Consider the following 11,999-nt stretch of genomic DNA (forward strand, 5'->3'; position numbering starts at 1 on the left):
CACAAAATCTTGAACACATTCTTTACCAGAGTTAGATAAGAGAGTTGTTTTTTAGATTGCTCACTTAAATTGGGGGAGATTACTAGATGTTTTGAAGATACGTTAAGAGGGGATCTCTGTTTTAATTAGCAGGGCAGTTGTGAAACACCAGAGGAATCCCTCCTGATTTGGCAAATGAAGGTATCAGACACTTGGACCCTGGAATGCCATTCCATAGGAGGAAATCATCTAGGAAATGAGCCAGTTGGGTGTCTGACATTTCAGTCTACCTCTGTTAACTTATTTTAGGCCTATAAACAGGAATATAGAATAGGTTTTTTGTTTTTAAGACTTCAAGAGCAGTTTTAGGGTTATTCTTTTGAGGAAGGTACAGATATTTCCCAATACCCCTGCCTACACACATGCATAGCCCCCACCATTATCAGCGTATATTTTTACCAAGGATTAATCTATGTAGACACATCATAATCAAGTTTTAACTTGGGGATCACTCTTGGTGTACATTCTGTGGGCTTAGCCAGGGGTGGGCAAACTTTTTGACTTGAGGGCCACAATGGGTTCTTAAACTGGACCGGAGGGCCGGAACAAAAGCATGGATGGAGTGTTTGTGTGAACTAATATAAATTCAAAGTAAACATCATTACATAAAAGGGTACGGTCTTTTTTTTTTTTAGTTTTATTCATTTCAAACGGGCCGGATCCGCCCCGCCAGCTGTAGTTTGCCCACGGCTGGCTTAGACAAATATATAATAGCATATCAAAATTTACAAAGTATTTCACTGCCCTAAAACAACTGTTCTGCCTAGTCATCTATCACCTCTGATAATCATTGATATTTTATGTCTCCATAGTTTTGCCTTTTCCATATGTCATAGTTAGAATCATACAGTATTGTAGTCTTTTCAGATTGGCTTCTTCCATCTATATATATATAATATCCTATCTAATAAAAGAGAAACATGGTAATTAGCATACAACCGCTACCCTTCCCACTGGCTAATCAGGGGTGATATGCAAATTAACTGCCAGCCAAGATGGCGGCCGGCAGCCAGGCAGCTTAAACTGAACATGAGGCATGCTTGCTTCAGTGATGGAGGACTGCAATGTTCCCCGCCTGCCTTGCCGGCCTCTGAGCCTGCAGTTTAAGAAACATAGTAACAAATATAGAAGCTAAACAAAACCCCAGAAACCAGCTTTCAGCGAGCCAGGATCTCAGAGCTGGAGTTGATACAGAGTTTCGATTATAGAACCGAAACAAACCAGATACCTTCTTTCAGCAGCAGAGGCCTCAGAGCTGGAGCCAGAGCTAAAGCTGGCCCAGAATAAAAAAAGAAAAAAAGGAGCAGTTGGGAGCTTCAGTCCCAGCCTGAAAACAGCCCTCAGCCCCTCACCCAGACTGGCCAGGCACCCCAGTGGGGACCCCCACCCTGAAGGATGTGTGACCAGCTTCAAACAGCCATCATCCCCTCATCCAGGCTGGCCAGGCACCCCAGTGGGGACCCCCACCCTGATCCAGGACACCCTTCAGGGCAAACCAGCTGGCCCCCACCCATGCACCAGGTCTCTATTATATAGTAAAAGGGTAATATGCCTCCCAGCACCGGGATCAGTGGAGCCGCGAGGCCTCCCGGCACCAGGATCAGCGTGACGGGGCAGCGCCCAAACCCCCTGATCCCCCTGTGGCTCTGTGTGTGACAGGAGGCAGGGCCACAACCTCCCTATCAGCCCTGCTCTGTTTGTGACAGGGGAAGGCGCCTCAACCCCCTGATCAGCCCTGCTCTGTGCCTGATAGGGGGAGCTCCCCAAACCCCTGATTCCCCTGCGGCTCTGTGTGTGACAGGGTGTGGCGCCCCAACCCCCCCACCCCACGGGCCCTGCTCTGTGTGTGACGGGGTAGAGCCATAACCTCCCCCTCGGCCCTGCCTTGAGTGTGAGAGTGGCGGTGCCCCAACCCCCTGATCAGCCCTGCTCTGTGGGTGATAGAGGGCGGCGCTCCAACCCCCTGATGGGCCCTGCTCTGTGTGTGACAGGGAGGAGCTCCTCAACCCCCTGATGGGCCCTGCTCTGTGTGTGACTGGGTACCGAGCCCCAACCCCCCTGATGGGCCCTACTCTGTGTGTGACAGGGGGCGGTGCTCCAACTCCCCTATCGGCCCTACTCTGTGAGTGACAGGGGGGAGCTCCCCAACCCCCTGATGGGCCCTGCTCTGTGCATGACGGGGGAGCACCCCAACCCCCTGATCGACCCTGCTCTGTGCGTGACAGGAGGGAGCTCCCCAACCCCCTGATCGGCCCTGCTCTGTGCGTGACAGGGGGCAGTGCCCCCAACCCCCTGATTGGCCCTGCTCTGTGCGTGACAGGGGGTGGCGCCGCAACCTCCCCATCGACCCTGCCTTGAGTGTGACAGGGGGCGGTGCCCCAACCCCCCAATCAGCCCTACCCTGAGCGTGACTGAGGGTGGCATCGCAACCTCCTGATCCGCCCTGCTCTGTGCATGACAGGGGGTGGCGCCCCAACTTCCCAATCTGCCCAGCTCTGAGCCCGACCAGGGGCTGCACCTAGGGATTGGGCCTGCCCTCTGCCACCCAGGAGCAGGCCTAAGCCAGCGGGTCGTTATCTCCTGAGGGGTCCCAGACTGCGAGAGGGCACAGGCCGGGCTGAGGGACTCCTCCCTCCCCCCCAAGTGCACAAATTTTTGTGCACCGGGCCTCTAGTAATATATATAAAAGCCTAAGTGACCATTTGATTGGTCACTATGTCATGCACTGACCACCAGGGGGCAGACGCTCAATGCAGGAGTTGCCCCCTGGTGGTCAGTGTGCTCCCACATGGGGAGTGCAGCTCAGCTGCCCACCAGTCACTGGGCTCAGAGCTGGCGAGAGCAGCTGCAGGTGGCACAAGCCTCTCCCGCGGACACTCCCCCACACGCCCCTCCCCCATCCAGACCAGGAGCAGGACAGACATCTGGACTGACTGGGCGTGAGCCCGCGGACACTTCTCGGTCATATGTGTGCCAGTATCGCCCTAGGACGGGTGTGCAGAGACTGCAACAGAGGGGCAGCAGGTGCGCAGAGATGGCAGAGAGCCTACCCAGTGATAGTGGCAGCGGGAGCCGAAGGGGCATGGCCCCTGGGCTCAGGCTCCTCCTTGGCCACCTGCCGCTTCACGTACTACTATATCCCTCTGGGGATGTTGGACTGCTGGTTTTGGCCCAATCCCTGCAGGACACACTGAGGGGGACCCCACCAGTGCAAGAATCTGCACCAGGCTTCTAGTTTAGTAATGTGCATGTAAGCTTCCTCTATATGTTTTCATTGCTTGATAGCACATCTCTTTTTAGTGCTTAATAACATTCCACTGTCTTTACATGCCAGTTTTCCATTAACCTACTGGAGGACATCTTGATTGCTTTCAAGTGTTGGCAATTATGAATAAAGTTGCTAAAGTCATTCGTGTGCAGGTTTTTGGGTGGACGTGAGTTTTCATCTACTTTGGGGAAATAGTAAGGAATGTTTTTGCTGGACCATATGGTAAGAATATGTTAAGTTTTTGTAAGAAACTGCCAAACCATCTTCCAATGCGCTGTACCATTTTTTATTCCCACCAGCAATTTGAGAGTGATTGTCGCTCCACATCCTCACCAGTGTTAGGGGTTATCAATATTCCAGATTTTGGCCAATCAGTGAGTAGTAATGGTATATCATTGTTTTAATTTGCACTTCCATGATGACGTGATGTGGAGCATCTTTTCACATGCTTACTTGCTATCTGTATATCTTCTTTGTAAGGCATCTAAAGGTCTTTGGCCCATTTTTTAATGTGATTGTTTTCTTACTGAATTTTAAACGTTCTTTGTATATATAGGATAATGATCCTTTATCAGATGTGCCTTGAAGCTATTTTTCCCTGTCTGTGGCTTGCCTTGAGAGCAGAAGTTTTTAGCTTTAATAAACTGCAGCTTATTTCTTTCATGGATTATATCTTTGTGTATCTAACAAAAAAAGCTTCACCTTACCTAAGGTCATTTAGGTGTTCTCCTGTTACCTTCTAGGAGTTTCATAGTTTTGCATTTGCATTGAAATCTAAAATCCATTTTGAGTTAATTTTTGTGAAAGATTTAAGGTTTGAGTACGGATATATTTTTTGCCTGTTTCTTTCACCATTTGTCACAAGGAGATTCTTTGCTTCATTGCGTTGCCTTTGTCAACGATCAGTTGACTATATTTGTGGTGTTCTATTTATTGCTCTACAGATCTATTTTGCTGAAACTACACTATCTTGATTACTATAGCTTTATAGTAAGTCTTGATGTGAGGTAGCATCAGTTCTTCAACTTTGTTCTCCAATGTTATGTTTGCTCTTCTGGGACTTATGCCTCTTCATATAAACTTTACAGTCAGATTGTTGCTATACATAAAATAACTTGGCATTTATTTATTTTTTGTTCATACTTACCCAAGGATATTTTGTTCATTGATTTTTAGAGTGAGTGCAAGGGAAGGAGAGAGAAAAACATTGATGTGAGAGAGACACATCGACTGGTTACCTCTCACATGCACCTGACTGGGGCCTGGGATCCAACCTGCAACCCAGGTACCTGCCCTTGAGTGGGAATCAAACCCATCACCCTTCGATGTGCAGGCCAGATCTTTAACTGGAAGCCACACCAGCCAGGGCTAATTTAGGATCTTGATTGGGATTGCATTGAATCTATAGATCAATTTGGGAAGAACTGACATCTTGACAATATTGAGTCTTCCTATCCATGAATGTAGAATGTCTCTCCTTTTATTTGGTTCTTTTATTTCATTCATCAGAGTTTTTTCAGTTTCCTCATATAGGTTTTGACAAATTTTGTTAAGATACCTAAGTATTTTATTGGGGGGGGGTGCTAATATAAATGGTATTATGTTTATAATATCAAATTCCACTTGGTATATAGCAGTGGTCGGCAAACTGCAGCTCGTGAGCCACATGCGGCTCTTTGGCCCCTTGAGTGTGGCTCTTCCACAAAATACCACATGCAGGTGCGCATGTACAGTGCGATTGAAACTTGATGGCCCATGCGCAGAAGTCGGTCTTTTGTGGAAGAGCCACATTCAAGGGGCCAAAGAGCCGCATGTGGCTCGCGAGCAGCAGTTTCCCGACCACTGGTCTATAGGAAAGCAATTGACTGCATATCAACCTTGTATCCTGCAACCTTGCTGTAATCACTTAGTTTCAGTTTTTATGTCCATTCTTTTGATCATGTCATTGGTGAACAAAGACAGTTTTATCTTCCCAATGTGTATGCCTTTTATTTCCTTGCTTTGACTTTTTGCATTAGCAGGAACTCCTTGAAAAGAAGTAGTGGATTTAGTTCTTTTTAAAATTCAACTTTTAATTCTGAGATCATTGTAGATTCACATGCAGTTGTAAGAAATAATACATAGAAATCCCATGTACCCTTACCCAGTTATCCTCAATGGTAACATCTTAGAAACTATAGCGAAATACTATATCTGGGATGTAGGAAATGATACAATTAAGATGCAGAACATTCTATCACCACAGGGCTCCTTCACGTGGCACTCCTATAGTCGGGGGCTACCAGGCCTGCAGGGGAGGGCAGTTGGGGAGTACCAGCCCTGCAGGGGAGGGCAGTTGGGGGCAATCAGGCCTGCAGGGGAGGGCTGTTGGGGGCAATCAGGCCAGCAGGGGAGCAGTTAGGTGTCAATCAGGCTGGCAGGGGAGTAGTTAGGGGGTGATCAGGCTGGCAGGCAGAAGCGGTTAGGGGCAGTCAGGCAAGCGAGCAGTTGGGAGCTAGCAGTACTGTATTGTGAGAGGGATGTCCAACTGCCCGTTTAGGCCCAATCCTGATCGGGCCTAAACAGGCAGTTGGACATCCCTCAAGGGGTCCCAGATTGGAGAGGGTGCAGGCTGGGCTGAGGGGTTCCCGCAACCCCCCACCCTGTGCACGAATTTCATGCACCGGGCCTCTAATTTCAAATAACAGATCTACCAAGCACTAGGACTGTAGGAAATTTACTTAATTTTCTGTGGTTCAATTTCTTTAAGCAGGGGATGATCATGGGGGATAACTTAAGGTTTGAAGCCTGCACCTGCGTAGAGAGAAATTTCTAAATCCATCCAGCTAGTTAAAACAAGTCCTATCTTTGGTTTGTGACAACATGGATGGATCTAGAGATACTAAGCTTTCCAGGAGTCTTCCATTAAGTTGATGAGGGTCTGGCAATTGCAGTAGGAACTGCTCAGAGTTCTTAGTCATTATCAGCTCTGGCTGTTTTAGAACCAGCTATGGTGAACAAGCTAGATAGGAGCTGCTGCAGGTGGAGTTTTTCTTTTAGAGTCCGTATGTGTTTCAACGTCCTTTTTCACTGAAGATTGTACTTATAAGATTTATCCGTGTTGATACTTGTAGGGGATGAAGAAGAGACATCACGGATGACACCCAAAGTTTGGTGTACAGCAACTGAGTGAATGGTGCGGGAAAGGCAAGGAAGAGAACAGCTCTGCAGTGGGAGTGGAGATAGTGACTTGTGGGCAGTGGGACATCGCAGAGGAAGTTGTAAATTACATTTAACTTACCCTCCCCCCCCCTTTAAGGTGCTTCTCAAGCAGCCTCACTAAAACAAACACCGAAGTGAGCCCATTATCTACACGATGGCCACCAAATTCTCTGCAGGTGAAAAAGGGTCGCTGTAGTAGGCCAACAACATGGTCAGGCTTAGTGACGATCCTCACGGTGGCCCGCAGCTAGCGTACCCCTAGTCGCGTGCCCCTCCATTAATGGGGTCCTTCGGGATCCAGCCTCAGACATCCTCCTCCAGCTTCGGTGGCCTCCACTACCGGCCTGATCCATTCATCCGGCTTCTTGCAAGACCCGACCCAAACTCTGGGTTTTCGGGTTCTAGCCACGCAGATTGCGAGCTGGGACAAGCGCGGGAGGAAACTCTCAGAGGCCCGGAGAGATTCTCAGTCTTGCGCCACACCCCGCATCAAGCCCCGCCCCCGGGGCCGCCCCGCCCCCCCCGGCGCCGCCCCGCCCCCCCCGGCGCCGCGCCGCCCCCCCCCGGCGCCGCGCCGCCCCCCCCGGCGCCGCGCCGCCCCCCCCGGCGCCGCGCCGCCCCCCCCGGCGCCGCCCCGCCCCCGGCGCCGCCCCGCCCCCGGCACCGCCCCGCCCCCGGCGCCGCCCCGCCCCCGGCGCCGCCTCGCCCTCCCCGCCCCGCCCCATGGCCCGCCTGCTTCCGCGACACCGAGCGCGCGTGGTGGTGACATTTCCGGCGCCGGAGTCCCCGCCCACGGCTTGCTCGTCCTCCACCGGCGCGGACCTCTGGGCACGCGGTCGGGTACTTGGAATTACTCTTGTGAACCTGTTGGGGCTTTGGGGATGTGTAAGGAAGGGGCTTTGCTGCCCGAGCTCCGCGTCCGCTGGAGCCAGGCGGGGCTGTGGGCTGCGTCGCGGTGGCTTTTCTGGTCGCGTTTTCTGCTTTCTTCAGCACAGGCTATGCCACAGGCTGTGGGTCTTGCGGAAGCCTGAGGTCTTAAGGCAAATAGCGTAGTGCTGGTTAGCTCCCTGGAGATTTTATTGCTTCTTCTTAAAAACCTAGGTAACTCAGTGCCGCTTTGAGTAATGACGGGCGGGATCCACATCCCTCCTGTTAGACCCACGGAGTGGACCGAAGCGGGGGTGGGTGCTGCGTTCGGTCTTAACCTCACTGGATGTCAGATGCGTTTCTTTAAGAAGTTAGGAGTTGCTTTAACAAGGGTGTATGTAATGTAATTATGACTTGAGTTTTCCTATATTTTATCCTCCCTCTCCACCTCATAAGAACTATGAGTCGGTAGCAAAAGTAAATAACCGTTTAAAAGTTTTACAAACGTTAAATATTGGAATAATTTGATTCTTGGAGCAAAGAAAAGCAGCCCCCTTCTCCCCTGAAAGGGGCAACTTAAAGTAGTTGAACTAAGGGCACAGAAGATACTAGCGTTCCGTTTTGGTAATACATAACTTGGTTAAGTGCTGAAAGGTTAACAGCCCGTGCAGAGCTGGTCAGTGAATTTTGTTCTGTTTCCTGTGGGCCTATGTTATTAGAATTGAGGTTATTACCAAAGTGATTGGTTCAGTACTTTTGCTTATTATGCCAAGGAATGCCCAGAGCAGCCCCAATACGGTTGCGTCATTGTTATCCTCATGGGACAGGGAAGGAAACGGACTTTTAGGGAGGTTGGGTAATTGCCCATTACTTCTTAGCTGCTAAGGGGTGGAGCTGGAGCGCGGACTCCCTCCTTCCTGCCTGTTGAGTTGTGCTAGCAACCACCTCTGACCCAGACCCCCTTGCAGGTGCCCGCGGTGTAGTCTCTTTCCTGGACAGCGCGAGAGAGAACCATGCAGAAGGACTCCGGCCCACTGTAAGTGCACAGTCGCGGGGAGGAGGGGGGGAGTAGCCAGGAGCTTCTCAGACCGCGTTTTTGTCCCCATCCGGAAAGGGCTCCCACAGTGGGCTGCTGGGGCAGAACTGGGTGCAGGAGGATGGGCACTCAGGTCACGGTTTGAGTCCCGTCTCTGCCACTGACTAGTTGTGTGACTTTAGGTTAGCCATCTAACCTCTGGGCTTTGTTTATTTCTCCGGTGACAGCATTATTCTGTCATGAAGACCTTTTAGTCCCACAGTCTGTGATTGTGGGTCTCTGTTTTTATAAGACATGGTTGGCACTGATGTTTTATTCTTGTTTCCAGAGTGCCTTTACATTGGATTGGCTTTGGCTATGCAGCACTGGTTGCTTCTGGTGGGATCATTGGCTACGCCAAAGCAGGTATGGTTTCTAGTGATTAACTTCTTAGGACCTTCACATTGTTCCTGGTGAAGAGCGAGTCCCCAGGGCCCCCAAAGCGCAGTCTTATTTGAATCAGGTTTGCTTTAGGCCCTCTAGCTTGAGTTCAGGCTTCTTGTCAGTCCTGTAGCAATTCCTGTAGTGGCTGCTCCTGCACTTGCCTTTGGGTTATCTGGCTGAGCTAAGCCAGGCTTCTTATCGAACCACTTGTTTTTGCCTCTTTGTCTAAAGGGGCTGGGCAGGAGTGGTAGCAGATTGTTATTATCATCAGCTACCATTTGACCCCGAGTGCCATCTCTGTGCTCTTTTCTTTAAGTAGCAGGAAACGTCTAGTCTTCACATACTCAATTTTTGAAGTCTCCTTATTAAATTTGGCAGGGGTGTGTCAGCCCACATATTTCTACCCTGATACACGCGCGCGCGCGCACTCACACACACACACACACACACACACACACCAGAATTCTTACTCTCCAAATAATTTTTAAATTTACTAACCATTTCCTTCTCCTTTTGGGATTTCCCCAAGGTTCTGTCCATGGACAGATCCAGTCTTTGACGGATTAACCAGGCCTGTTTAAGAGCCCTTCTTATTTTCCTTTCCTTCCCTTCCCCTTCCCCTTCCCCTTCCCCTTCCCCTTCCCCTTCCCCTTCCCCTTCCCCTTCCCCTTCCCCTTCCCCTTCCCCTTCCCCTTCCCCTTCCCCTTCCCCTTCCCCTTCCCCTTCCCCTTCCCCTTCCCCTTCCCCTTCCCCTTCCTTTCCTTTCCTTTCCTTTCCTTTTTCTTTCTTTCTTTTTTTTTTTTTTTAGATCAAAATGTTTTTATTTGAGACAGAAAAATGCAAAATTGCTGAGATACCAAACATATTTTCTCATCTGCTACAATACTGCCACTGTGTACAAAAGATCTGATGATAAATGTGCACACATAAAAATACAGTGTGCATGGATAGTACATGTGTAAAATGTATGGCATTCAAACATGATATGGAATTGATTTCAGGGGTCCAAACTGCAAATACAAATACATGGTTTTTTCTTTTAAAATACAACATAAAGGCAATACATGAATGGACCCCAAATTGCCATAATTTTTTGTTTCTTAAATGGGTGCTTTAATACGGAGTAGGAGCCTTTCTTCTTTGGTGAAAGTACCCTCCCTGCTAGAGGAGAGAGGAGTGCTCTGGTATGGTGTGAGGTATGGTATGATCTGAGCCTTACTTCTCTGGTAATTTTACTTGAACTCTTTAGCAAACTCCCCCAAACATTTTCATGCTTGAGAACTTGGTTGTGACCTGTGTTGGGAGTTCTCCTTGCTATTTTCCTTTGTCAGGAAGGGAAGGCTGGTGGTTCTGTCAATGAATGAGTGCCTGACACCACAATATGACGTGCGTTTGCTTTCCTCCAGGTAGCGTCCCATCCCTGGCTGCTGGGCTCCTCTTCGGTGGCTTAGCAGGCCTGGGTGCTTATCAGCTGTCTCAGGATCCAAGGAACATTTGGGTTTTCCTAGGTATGTCAGCTTCACGCTCTCCCCAGTCAGCTATCTATCCAGAATACTCTACCACAGGCCCTAGTTTGGTGGGACGTGTCAGGTTCCTCACTTTAAGACAGTTTCACTGCTTCTGCCCAGTCCAAGGGAGGCTTTTAAATGGGGAGGGAGGGAGATGGTTATGCTGGTTTCTGTTTTTATGTACAGAATGTGGAAAGGTTTTCATACCTCATGAATTTAGATTTACCCAGTGAAGTTAGTATTAGACTTGTATAAGGCAAGTATATGTCTCTTAATCATTGTGATTGCCCATTAAAGACTGCTTGAGCATCACTAAAGGGTCACATGTCTGGGTTAAGTTTTATCAATATTGCGTTTTCCCCATTTTCAAATCATTAGCCCTTTGGCAGTAAGCTAACCATGTAAGACGTAGGCCTTGCCTTCAAGGAGCCTGTGCGTAAAAAGTGACTCTGCGGGGCTGCTGATATGCCCGGTGAGCAGCACGGACAGTGAGGCGTGCAGGGGAGGGAAGATTGCTTCTTATCAGGGTGGCTTTTGGTACATTTTATTGAGCTCCACCCATGTGTCTGACAGTCTGTAGGAGTGTGGGTTCCTCAGTGTCTCCACAAACCCATAGTGTGAGAGAACATGCAGCTCTAACTCCCTTACAAGTGTGGTGGAGAACAAGCCTGTTAACAGAGTGGTTTGTACAGATCTGCCTGGGTTGGGGAGGGAAGGCAGCGATGGCCGCAATGGCTGGTGTGGGGTGTGCTGGGGAGCGAGGAGGCGCCCAGCTCTCAGCTCTGCCTAACAGCTCCCTCACTCCAGCTCCAGAATGACTTTCAGACCTACTTTCCCATTTGTGAGCCCACATCACTCTAGCAAATGACCCTCACTGCCTAATTGAAGGAACAATAGCGGTCATCACACGGGGACTGCGAGCGTCATGACGTTGACCTCCGGTCCTTCCCTGGCCTGCTCCTCTCCTCTCCAAGGCCAGTCCCTTCATCCCAGCTTTGGGCTTCTTCTGCCATACCTTCTTGGAACTTCACACGGTCACTGATGCCATCCTTACTTGCATTCCACCTTGCAGGCGGATTCCTCAAATTGATATTCAGATGTGCTCATCTCACCCATTTAAAAAAAAGAGGACCTTTCGTGAACCTACTTCCTTTTCAGTTGCTGCCATTCTCCTTCCCCTTCAGACACTCCTCTAGAAAAAGCTGTTATACTTCCTGTCTTCATTTCCACACCTCTCATACATTCTTGATCCACTTCAGTCTCCATTTCTGTACCTTTTGTCATGGAAATCCGTAACTCTCTCTGAGGCTGCTAGTGACCTGTATTTTTCAAAATCCAGTGTGTATTTATTAGTCATTTTATTTGCCTGTAAGCTGCTCTCAATACAGTATACCAATCCAATCCATTTTTCACTCTCCTGGTCTTCCTTTTTATTTTCTCGTTCTCTTTTGTTGACCTCTCCCCCCCTTTTTTTTTTTGCCACTAGGTATTAAAGTACTTAAGGCCTGGGCCTTTTTTAAATTTTCTTTATACTTTCTTGCTTGACAATGTCATTGAAGCCCAGGCCTTAAATTACCACCAATATACAGATGACTCACAAATTTATCTCTCCTCCAAGCTTGACTCTTTTAAAAAAAAAATTTTTTTTTAATTGATT

At 49.0% G+C, this 11,999-nt stretch overlaps 1 protein-coding gene across 1 annotated transcript in view; it reads left to right on the forward strand.

The window, feature by feature from the left end:
- The first annotated feature begins 7,230 nt into the window (after positions 1–7,230).
- TMEM14C (transmembrane protein 14C) overlaps positions 7,231–11,999 on the forward strand; it is a 6,719-nt gene continuing 1,950 nt past the window's right edge. The window contains exons 1-4 of the mRNA XM_059688597.1: positions 7,231–7,348; positions 8,344–8,411; positions 8,740–8,816; positions 10,241–10,342. Coding sequence (XP_059544580.1) covers positions 8,389–8,411; positions 8,740–8,816; positions 10,241–10,342 — 202 coding nt within the window. The 5' untranslated portion in view covers positions 7,231–7,348; positions 8,344–8,388. The remainder of the gene's footprint in view (positions 7,349–8,343; positions 8,412–8,739; positions 8,817–10,240; positions 10,343–11,999) is intronic.

Source organism: Myotis daubentonii, chromosome 3 (genome assembly GCF_963259705.1).
Source record: "Myotis daubentonii chromosome 3, mMyoDau2.1, whole genome shotgun sequence".
NCBI classification, from domain to species: domain Eukaryota; kingdom Metazoa; phylum Chordata; class Mammalia; order Chiroptera; family Vespertilionidae; genus Myotis; species Myotis daubentonii.